Source organism: Amblyomma maculatum, chromosome 10 (assembly GCF_055883805.1).
Source record: "Amblyomma maculatum isolate TAMU_Amacu chromosome 10, ASM5588380v1, whole genome shotgun sequence".
Classification (NCBI taxonomy): domain Eukaryota; kingdom Metazoa; phylum Arthropoda; class Arachnida; order Ixodida; family Ixodidae; genus Amblyomma; species Amblyomma maculatum.
In genome coordinates, this window is record NC_139353.1 from 149,167,124 (window position 1) to 149,179,313 (window position 12,190).

General features: G+C 43.9%; 1 protein-coding gene across 1 annotated transcript in view; it reads left to right on the forward strand.

The window, feature by feature from the left end:
• Positions 1 to 12,190, forward strand: part of LOC146177702 (uncharacterized) — a 44,650-nt gene that overhangs the window by 21,132 nt on the left and 11,328 nt on the right. The window contains exons 3-4 of the mRNA XM_084581621.1: positions 1,649 to 1,766; positions 3,519 to 3,706. Of these exons, the coding sequence (XP_084437747.1) occupies positions 1,649 to 1,766; positions 3,519 to 3,706 (306 nt within the window). The remainder of the gene's footprint in view (positions 1 to 1,648; positions 1,767 to 3,518; positions 3,707 to 12,190) is intronic.

Genomic DNA, 12,190 nt, shown 5'->3' on the forward strand with positions numbered 1-12,190 from the left:
GAAGTAAAAAAGTTGGCATACATAACATTCGTACGTCCTAAATTGAAGTATGCGTCATCTGTCTGGCATCCATCACAATCGTATCTCATCTCAGACCTTGAAGCCATTCAAAATCGCGCCGCCCGTTTTATTACATCGCAGTACTCAAGAAATACCAGCGTAACATTACTAAAACGATCCCTCGGCCTTCAAACACTAGCAACTCGCCGTGTTATTTCCCGGCTATGCCTCTTTCACTCTTTCTTTTATCGCTCACCAAGACATTTGTTGCTGCAGCCACCCCCACGTACGTCATCCCGCCTAAACCACAGTAACCCAATCGCACGCAATAAAACCCGCACCTCCGCAATGAGCAGTTCATTTTTTCCCGACGCCATAGTGCTCTGGAATGGCCTTCCCGACAACGTAATTGCATGCTCCGATCACCGCCTTTTCCGTGAGAAACTGGCTAATCACTTCTCATAAACATATTCATACTGCGACACCGGAGTGCCAACTGTTGCTTGTTTTCTTTTTGTATGTTTATTTCTTGCTTTTAGTTTGTATGTTATTTTACACTTTTTTGGTACCCCGTGTATTTTTCCCCCTTTCTTTCTTTTGTGTTCTCTGCTACTACCCTCCAACCTGTATGTACGCCCCCCCTTATGTAATGCCTTCGGGCCTTTAAGGGACAAATAAATGAAATATGTAGTAGGCGGCGAGGAGAGTTTGTCCGCGTCTGTCGACTTGTGTCTGCAACTGTTGTCGATGGGAAAACAACTTTCATCGTAGCAGCACCCTCTCAATACTTAATGGTTCACTTGCAGCATCTGAAGCCGCGGTGTGCTATCAGCTACATTATATTTGATTGTTTACATCGATTACTAACAAGGTCACCGCGGTGTTCACTTCTGCTCTAGTCCACATCAGTTCACAGCTCTTTACATGACCAAAGCTGCTGTTAATGCACTGCGATGAAATTGAAAAATGGCTTTGCGGAACGCTGTGGAGGAAAGAAAAGGGCGGACCAACCGTCTCCACGACGGCATTCCGAACTCAGCCGTGAAAAAAAGTGGTGGGAGTGAAAGACTTGAGACAGGCGTCTTTACATTTCGCCGCCATCGAAACGCGGCGGGATTGAAAACGCGTTCTAGGGCTCAGCAGCCGCACGTGCTAACCACTGAGCCATCACGAAAGGCGGTGGAAAGGGAGACAAAACATTAATTTGCCGACCCTGGTCAGAAAAACTAAACGTTATTATTATTATTATTGACAACTGCGTTCGATGTGCAGTACTGGGATACTGTGCTCGTGGCTGTATGGCTTGAATATCTGTGTCTCCACTCACACACGGTTGTCTGTGGAACTCGGCAGCTAATGCCTTGTTTAACTGTGCACGCAGTTTGTGTGTTTATATCTGTTCCCGAGGAAATGTCATGGTAATAACTAGCAACAAATTTTAATTAAGCCATCGTATACTGACTGCATTTTGCTAAATATTCCTTTCTTTTTATCTTTATTCTCAACTGTGCACATAGTTTGTGTGTTTATATCTGTTCTCGTGGAAATGTCCTGGTAATAACTGTAGCAACACATTTTAACTAAGCCATCGTATACTGACTGCATTTTGCTAAATATTCCTTTATTTTTTTCTTTATTCTCTACACAGGCCGCTGTTTTCAGCCAAAGTGAAGTGTTGGTTCTGCGGAGCACAGACAGTGGTCTCATATGGCAATATTAACTGCTGGGACTGCCCAAGCTGTGACCAGTACAATGGATTCAAGGAGGTATGATGAACTTGCTGACTGGCCACAGTCATTTTTGGTAGATCCTCGTTTACCCAAGCGATACATTTTCTGTGTACCACTACAGCTCGGGTGCCTCTGAGCGCAGTGGCAGATGATGCAGCTGGCACAAATCTATTTCTTCATTATTTTAATGATTTTCAATAAAACCACTTGATGATTAAATGATGCCTTCTAGGCTGCAGCTTGCTAATGTGTGTTAAAGTTGTCTTTTGATTTCCTTTTACTTTCTCTTACTCTTAAAGCATTGCAGTTTACATTCTGAAGCTGCGCATTCACAGGGCTAAGGAAACTGCTACCCAAGGCCAACCCTTCAAAAGAGTAGGCAGATTCAGAACGTTCTTAAAAGCAGGGAGGCATGCATCAAGAAGAACAAGGGTTTGCACATTCAGAGTCCAAATGACGCAACGATCACATCACAGAAATTATCACTTATCTGTCATAAACCGATTGGTTAGCCCTGCTATTGTTGGTTGATTCTGATCGATGGACCTGTTGACCAATAGGAGCGGGGACTGACTGATAGGCTTGTGACAGCTTTTATGATGTGATTGTGCATAATTCCACCCCTGTTTTCTAAACAAGTGTCAGTGACTCACACTCTATGAACTTGTTTCTCTGAGGCTGGGTCCTGAAAGCGACAATGCTTTTCCATCCTTGCCACAGGAATTAAACAATAAGCAAGTGCTAACTTATTAGCACACACCCAACTGTAGCCATGCGGCTTCCTGAAATTCCACAGAACAATTTTTCTGATCTTGGGCTTGAAAATGGGGCTGCCACTTCTGTGGGTCTCCGTTCTGCTATTTAAGGTCAGGAGAGCTACTTCGTAAATGGCAAGACTAGCCAAGTGAATATTATCCTATTTAATATGGTCTTCACCTTGCGGGGATTGCCTTATGCACATATTAAATAAATAGGCATGTGCTGGCATCAAAAGTTCGACTATACATAGTCGACCCTAGCACATGATTTTTGTGCAAAATTTGGATCTAGAAAAATAAACTGTAATGAAAAGAGAGAGTTTTGAAGATGTCATGATAACTATATATGCAGGCTACTGCATAATGACATCTACAGAAGTGCTACACTTTGTGGAAAATGTCTAAATTTTAGCAGTTAAAAATGTTTCTGAACTGAACCTCTTGTGTTTTTTTTTCAGTGGAGGTACTAGAATAGGTCCACTTCATTGTTACAGTGCTGTCAGGAACTTTGCTCGACTAACTGAACACTGTGCAACAAGTTTAGTAACAGCATATAGTTGGAAATAAGCGCGTAGTTGATGTTCAGCATAACAATATTTGGAATCTCTTGTAGACTGAGTTACTTCGGGACATTAAGACCTCATGAGTCATAAGCCTTCCAACATTAATTTGTAGTTGTAAAGTTTGTGATTTAGAAGCACTACGCTTCTTCAGCTGCCTGTATATTTTTCCTCGTGGAAAAAGAATGTGTGGAGCAATCATGCGCATTTTGTTTGTGCAGTATCATAAATGCATCAGTGATGAATGTCACAGCGGGATCTGATAATTTCGCTCAGCAGTGTGTTCTGTGCTGTCAACAGTCTGGGCAAATTACTTTGCAGCGATGTACTTTACTGAGCAATGCGGAGCTGTTGCTATATTTTTGTGTACCCTTTGCGTACATGCATGTAGTTGTTGCTCCTTCTAATTTGGACGTCTCCAGTTGACTTCATTCTGCTGGTCTAGTTTTGACTTTTGCTTCTTTCTTCAGGACGGCGACTACAACAAGCCGATTCCTGCACAGTTTGATGAGGCTCTCAACTTCACGACGACGACATGCTGTGAGCCAGACTCATCGCCTATAGCTCTTAAGCCCAAGTTTGCAGCCTGTGTTCAGTCTACAACTATCACCAACTCATCAAGGTCCGGCTTCTGGCAAACTTTACTCCTACAGAAGAGGTATGTGGTGCTGGGAATGTTCAGCGTTCTTTATTATTTTATTACGTTGAGTTTGGTTGCATTTGAATGAGGCAAGCCTTTTTTTATACATTGTAGAGTATAAATAGATGCAGTCTACGTCCCAAGTCTTCAAAAAAAACTTTCGGAAGCTTTAGAAAGGCGTTTTGAGTAACAGTACACAGTTTGTCACGTCCGCACTTTCAGTTAGTTGTATGCAAACAAAGTTGCCATACTTCAGCCTACTGGTGCCATCTGGTTTTCAAAACTGAAACAATTTTTGGTATAAAGAACCAACTTTTGTTTTTAGGCCTGGGAAAGCCAAAATTATTGGCCGAAATAAAAATTAAAGGTAATTCAATGCTCGTGGATGTTGCTGTAGGTGAGATGAAGCCAAATGAGTGCCTGATGTGCTGTTTATGACCAATGAACATGCCAAAAAACCCAGTAACAACGACGAGTTGACTGTGAGTGAGACGGCCTCTTCGAAGCACTTGGACATGTTGAAAACATGATTTCAGCATATGCAATGGTCGTGAACGCTAAACTCTGGAAACAATGTATATAAGTCGAGCGTACGTTCAGGTTCGATTTGAAATAGCATTTTGCAAATGTGCACTTTAAAACATGTCATCCCATATGCTTTACGGGCACTTTATACTGGCGCTACATTCCACAGCCTCAAACCGTTGCCTCTGCAATCATGGTAGCTTTGGTACTGGTGCAAGGAACTACTGAGATAGAGTATAAGTAGCACCTTGACCCAGGGCTCTTCAGGTGCATAGTTGCCTTTCTTCGAGGTCATTTAGCACTATTTTTTTGTTGAATATATAACTAGAGACTGGACTTCTTGGTTTAAGCAAAAACACCCATAAAAGTATGTCAGTTTCAGTTTCTTTAAATTTGAGCTTAACCGAAAGAAGCCATTATTCTTGACATGTAAGGCATAGTTGGCTGGCTGTTGAGCACAAATTGCACTGGGTCAAGGTTGAAAATTGACTAGTTTAATAGAGAAGTCAGGGACATGATGCCACTGTGTATTATTAGATAAGCAACCAGTTGTGCAATTTGAGATATTGCTTCGTTACCTCGGTAGACCGGGAAGCACCACCTCCCAGCCGCCTGCTATCTGAGCACTTTTTATTTCCTATCACCACCCGATTAGAGCAACTACTCGGTTAAGGATGTTTAGTATCAGCTGATTTTAGAGCGGTGACATGGAACCATGCATGGGCATCATGAAAACTTCTGTTCTAATTACCACAGTGAATGAGTGGCAGTTCCATCACTTGTGTCACACCCTGTCACACCTATCACTGTGGCTCAGTGGTTAGAGCGCTCGCCTAATGAACTCAAGGATGCAGGATTAAAAAACCAAGGTGCCCGCTTACTGTGCAGTGTCAGTGCATGTTAAAGAACCCCATGTGGTCGAAATTTCTGGCGTCCTTCGTTTTGGTGCCTCGCGTTGTCTAAAGAGTTGCTTCAGGACGTTAAACCCTACAAACCAAGCCAAACCATCACTTCGGTCAACACTAAGGCTATGGAATTTAAGAGGGTGCATTGCTCGGCAAGTCGGTCAGCCATGATAAATAAAAGGTTAGGGCACACTTGGAGACAATGATGAGGAGGGAACATAACAGTGCCCCATGCTTTCATTTGATGCAGCGCAGGAACTCAAGAAACCAACACTAATATTTTAAACTACTATAGTTCATTGAAGTAAACTTCTACTTGCATTTTTATTCTGCCTACTTTCTTATTTATTGAGTTGCATTTTTCTCAATGAATAATTTCTTTCACAGGCAGAGTTCAAAATGCTCTCATTTGGACATTAATTAGAAGTAAATAAATTGTTTGCGCTGACAAAAATGTTGAGACGCACTATAAGCAACCGTTGACCACAAAGATTGACATATAGATAATGAGAAAAGTAATTGACTCGTTGAAAATAATATTTGCAAAAAGAAGAAAGAAAGACTAAACATGTTCTGAAAAAGAACACTTAAAGATGCAGCCAAATTTTCCAAACAAAAACTGAAAAATCCTGCCCCTTGATATTACTCATTTGAACCAATCAATATAAATTATATATGCGCCAAAAGCATGCTGCCATGCTTAAAATTCAGCTTTCATAACTTACCATGTAAGCTGAAATACTGCTGCTGTATGCATTATGCTGTCCTTGAGTTTGGTGCAGATGCTGTATGTATATCATTGTATTTCTATTTTGACATGAAACATAAGTTGTTCATTCACTGTGGTGTTTGCATGTTTTTCTCAAGCTGTATATATTTTCACCACAGAGTTGGCACATACATTGACATATCTCAGTAGAAACTGTACGAGTTCATTTGACACTTTGACTTTCCCAAAAACCATCTGTTCTGCTAGATTCCTTCTTTATTTGCTTGCTTGCTTGCTGGCTCGACTCAGCCTTCACAAACATTTTCGTAGTGCAGCTCAGTAGCAATGGTACCTCTTCACGAACAACCCCATTTCATTTTGAGGAAGCTTCAACGCATGGATGATCATCCTCAGAACGCTACGGTTCAGTGTACTTGAAGAGTGGAGGAAGCATATGGATTCAAGAGAGAGAAATATGCGTGGTCGTTAGAACAGCGTGTGACGTGCTAAGCAGCGTCCGAAACGACACGGCTGACCTATGCACAGGCCCAATGTCAGTGGTGGGATGGCGTGAATTTAAGCAAAACTATTTATGTGGCTATGCTGTATTTCGGCAGTGGAATACTTCTGATCATCATCATTCCTGCCGTAGCGTGCACGTCTGAGGTGTGTAGGTACCACTGTTTTATGCAATTCATGTCAGAGAACATCAGTTTGGCTAACCACTAGCTTCGCAGGTCATACCTGGATGCGACTCCTCATCTGAATTAACAGGCACAAGGCCTTCCATGTCCGAATTGACGAGCGTCTGACACCATAGATTTACACGGACGTCAGCTGGGACTGCACTCCTATTTTGAAATTTCGAATTAATGGGGGTCAAATAGTTTTAGTTTACTGTACCTTATGATAACATCACAATATTTCGTTGTTAGCTCAAGTTGTCCAGCCCAGTCTTTAATGCGACATCTGTCTTGATTAAAACAATGCAGAAAATGCCACTTGGTTGAAATTGACCTATAGCTCTGGTATTGTGTCCTGTGGCCTACAATTTTGTTTGGCATATGCACACCCACAGCACTTTACTTCATGGCATCTGATATTGCTTGAAACTGCACAAGCTAGACCATAATTAAAGCGCAGATGAGTGAACTTGGTGTAGAATATGAATTTTGGCTATAATGACGTTAAAGGTACAGTCAGCTGTCTGAGACAAGTAAACACATACAGTAAAACCTCATTGTTTCGAACTCATTGGGACTGCGCAAAATTTCAGGTCGAACACCGTGAAAAACAAAAGGGCGAGGCAAAAAATTTCATCACTAGAATGCGCTGCGCATCTGCACGTACCCTGCACTTCATCCCGCCTCTGCACCTTGTTTATAATTTCTCGAGGGGTGGCATTGTGGTGCGCTTGCAACTTCAAAAAACAAAAATGTGAATATGTTACGATGTTAGCAGAGATGAAAAGAGAAATGCCACTCCTTCCTGCCTTCCACACTTGAGCGTGATCTGAGCGGCTTGCTGCAAATTTGCACGGTAGTGCAGTTTTTGATTTCACAGCACACACATGCCCCAAGATTATTATTGAAAGTTGCTCTTGCGCTGCCTATCACTTCTGAGGCAGCGACCACCAGCGTATAGAAGCCAGGCAAACAACGTGCAATTCGAACTTCGTTGCCAACTACACTTTGATGATTGGGCCCTTGTTCTGCCGGCATCGGGCATTGTCATGGGCACTTATTACTTGCCACTGGTTGAAAACACGAGGATAATGAGGACACACGGCGCACCACTTCGTTGTATATTCTCATCCTCCTCTTATGTGATTGGCCAGAACCAGTAGTGATGCCGTATTATGTTCAAATTTTGTAACTCTACTAGTAGACTGGCTACACTGCCTGGGGTTGACACATGCACTACATCTTTAAGAACAACCGCAATGCAAAGGGTTATTTTCATTCAAAGAACCTTCAGGCACCTACATCTTTTTTTTTCTCTCTTCATTGCATTTTGCGTGGTGTAATTCTGCGTTCTCACCATCTTTTAAAATGGTTTGCATGGGCAGCGTTCTAGTATGCTGACAGTGGTGCTGCCTTTGACAGTGCTGCTAATGGCAAACTATCTTTGCATTTATGTGTGGTAGGTGTCACCAGCCTTATGTTTTGGCAATTAATTGCGAAAGCAATACTACTACAACAGCCAAAGCGAGACCTTGGGTGGCCGCAGCTACGCCGTGAAGAGGCGTAGCTACGGTCTCCTCATAAAAATTCAGCCTGCCATGACATTTCAATTCACGTTACCCCTATGCTATGGGCAGGAGCTGCCAACTCGGGTCACTCTTTTCATATGAGAGGGTGATATCAGAATCAGCCTGCAAGAACAGTTTGCATTCTCGTTACCCCTATGATACGCAGGCATTTCTGTACGGCTTGGTTGAAGCGTGACTTTATATGTGGGCTGGTAGCTTACATTCTCGCGTTATACCAGGGATTAAGTGCCCCCCAATAATGTAGCACCTTACACTGATGGGGCATGATAGGGGAATAACGTAGCAAGCAAAAGAAGCTTCCGTCGTTGCTCTTGCAATTCAACTAGGGTTTACCAGAGCTAAACCATAACTAACGTTTTCAGAAACTGTATTAGTTCTTTAAACCTTTGTTCTCACCATCTGATGGATGTTGAGATCATGGAACTGTGGCCAAAGCCATTGTTGACCCTTAAGGCCTACAAAGCACTAGTTTCATTATTCGAGGGCCTCATGCTTGTGTGTCAGAAGTTATCGTGCTCCTGACCTCTTCTCTGATTTCCTTTTATATCCCAAAATCCCATTCCCCTGGTACAGGGCAGCCGTTTGGAACACCTTTCCCTCTTCCTCTTCCACACACTTTCAAGCAAACCTGCATGTCTCAATACCACGCTGATTATTGCCCCGGCGGCAGGCGGTCATTCTCATGTCTCTTTCAGTGTTCTGCGTTTATCAGCCCAGGTTTAGTTCGACAAGGAGCTTTTGATTGTCGCAAAGAAAATACATGACTAACAAAATTCACATGACGGTTTATTTAAACATTGACACCTTTGCAAGGTGTGCTATCGCCTCTACAAGTATGGTAGTTAGTATACAAGCTTTTGATGTTGCTGGGCTACGGCTTAGCAGGAGAAGGAATTCAGATTGCATGCTACTTGCTTGCTGTGTTGTGCAGAGCCTCCCGGCCTCGGCGGCCGCTTTTCGGTGGAGGCGAAAAGCAAGGCGCCCGTGTGCTGTGCGATGTCAGTGCACGTTAAAGAACCCCAGGTGGTCGAAATTTCCGGAGTCCTCCACTACGGCGTCTCTCATAGCCTGAGTCGCTTTGGGACGTTAAACCCCACAAAACCAACCAACCAAATTCGAGACTGAGGTGGAGCAGTATCGGGCGCATCTGGAAGCACGCGAGTAAATCGTCAGCCAAACCCAACTCCAAGCCGTCCCTATGCCTTCCCTAATTGAATCAAACCTAGTGCTGTTTGGTCCCTAGCTTTCTGGGTGTCCCCAACCGTCCCCAACCACTGTATGCGTTGTGCACGTGTACCTTCTCTGCGCGCGAACTTTAGTTTGTTGTAGCCCACAGCGTCCATCATCCGCCATGGCATTGCGAGGCGTACTGGTTGGCGATTGCCAGCTGAAGCGTTTGTGCAGGGCTCGTCTGCGGTTAATCCCATCTGTAGAGACCTGCACGTTCAGTTTCGGAGGCTACGACGCCTTGCGTCTCGCAAACGCCGTGCGGCGCCTTGATCTGCGGCGCGCAGACTTTGCGATTGTATATGTCGGCGGCAACGACCTGTGCAACCCGGATTTCAGACCGCAAGATATTTGCGAGAACATTAAGGTACGTGATTTTACAAATCGTCGACGCTTTTTAATTGCAGTAATAAAGTCTCATTTATCATTTCACATCCTAGGCCCTCGTCCTGCAGCTTCTGGGTGGCGTGGGCATTGTTTTTGTCACGAACATTTTGCCACGCTGCTTCGGAACAGACAATGAAGCAAGCCGCCGCTGGCTCAACGGCCGTCGATTACTCAACAAAAAGATCAAGAGGACTTTTCAGCTGATGAACCATGTGATACTGAACCTGGAAGTGAGTATGCATGCTGTTTCGTGCAACGTTTGATCTCGTGTGTGTCTTGATCTACGCATTACCAGCGAACAGAGCACAGAAGAAGCAAGCAGAATTGAGACCATACTATGATCTGAGGGCTGACTTGCAGCAACATTTATTCATTGTACGTATAATCTATAAACGCGTTCTATATACAGTTGAATCCCGCTATAACGAAATTCACGGTGCACGAAAAAAAATTCGTTCTCGCGGAACTTCGTTATCGCAAAAATTTGACGTGAAACGCAGAAAGAATTCTTTCGGCAGTTTCCTCTCTACGAGACGAACAGCGAGGAAATGTCTGACGACTTTCCATGCAGACGGGGACATCTCTCCACGGAAATCTTTGTCTTCTTAATTGCACTGTTACGCGCCGCGATTCCTAGTTCAGTTATCTCCTATAGCGAACGCGCTTGTTTTGAGCTCCCGAAGCAGGATCGCGTATGAGGATAGGATGATTGACGTAAAGTGATCGCATTAATGACGAATATCTGTTTCTTGAGGCCGACCCGGTTCCACGATGGCTGCTTCAGCACCGCCAGTTAGAGAAGTACGACACACGAACGGTACGAGATATCCCCCCCCCCCCCCCAAAAAAAAAAGAAAAAAAGAAAGGCTCACAACCATCCCGTAGAAAGGCCCACAACCATCCCGTTACCGTTTCCACACAAGCTTCGCGAAAAAAGTGCGCCGTCATTATTTTCCTTCTAGTTCTTTTCTTTCTTATTCCCCCCTCATTGTTAGAGCTCGACGGTGGCCACAATGCGGCCGGAGGAGGAGAGAAACAACCGAGCGCGCGCGCGCAAACACGTGCTAGAAAGCAGCGCGGAGCAGACGACAACATGCTTTTCTATGCGGCGGCTAGCAGACGACGCGGCCGGGCTGCGCGTAGATTTTGACAGGGTCTCCATGGAGGGCGCTGACGCACAGAGCGGCGCAGCGCCCCCTGGCCCAGGTTTTCTCCCCTATTAGATATTGCAATCTTGAAATCGGGACATGGTTTGGGGCCATTGATTCAGCGTGCACTTTTCTGGAAATTTACAATTCAGGACGTAGCGTTCAACATTATTGTTCAGCCTGTTCCTCCGTTTTCACTGGAAATAATATTCAAGTGGGTACCACCACCAAAACATACTAAAGCTAACTCAAACTGTTGCAAAAGAAACAACACAAGACAACCAGTTCAATGACACGCCCGCAGGCTCAGGCAATTTTTTTCTCGTTTGATTATGAAGCCGCGTGATGCACAGAAGACACGCAAGCTTATTTTACAAGCGAAGAACTTTTCTCGAAAAAGGTTTATGTGCAAGTGTGATTTTTTCCACTGTCTGATTGATGTTGCCTGTCCAGTTGGTCAGCAGTGGTCGCATTAGTTTGGTTAGGTCCTTAGTGCGACTGCGGTCTTCTCTCTCGCAAATCAACTCCGGAAATTGCACAAAATAGGGAAGAAGGGATGAAACCAACATGTTGCATAGCTTGCTGCTTCTTCTGACCTCCGGGCACTTCATCACCTTGCTAACAAAGGTGCACGGTGATTTTCAGACACTTTATGCGTCCATCATCAAGCATTTTGATAAGTCCAGGGTTTTGCAGGAATCACAAGGCACGAAGTTAATGGATGGGGACTAATAAAATAAAATTATTGACACTTTAAAGTAAGCACTAGAAGTTATTTAAACTTTGGTAATATATAAATAATGAAAACACGGGCAGGCACTGAAAACAGAATAAATACAAATGTTTCATGAGATTCTGTAAAACTATTCATACTTTCTCTTCAAATGGACATGCAAAGTAACCAGCCAAGAATGCAATCGGTGCTAACTTTATGTCAGCTGCTGGTTCACACCACACATGAATGAATCCAAGCTGACTCGAAAACTCTCTCGCAGCAGACGTGATATGGCAGTTGGCAAGGTACGACTTTCATAATCACGAATGCCAAGTTTTATAGCTGTCTATTGTTGATAGGTGCATTTGCAGACTGATGCTTGCAAGATGCCAACCTACACAAAGCATGGCAAAATGTGTATACAGTTGAATCCCGCTATAACGAAATTCACGGTGCACGAAAAAAAATTCGTTCTCGCGGAACTTCGTTATCGCAAAAATTTGACGTGAAACGCAGAAAGAATTGCCCAAGCAGCAGCAAAGGCGTTTAATGCCAAAAATCTGTAAGCTTGGTTTGCTTACGCTTCACGGCGAGCAACGCCGTCACGCGATTTT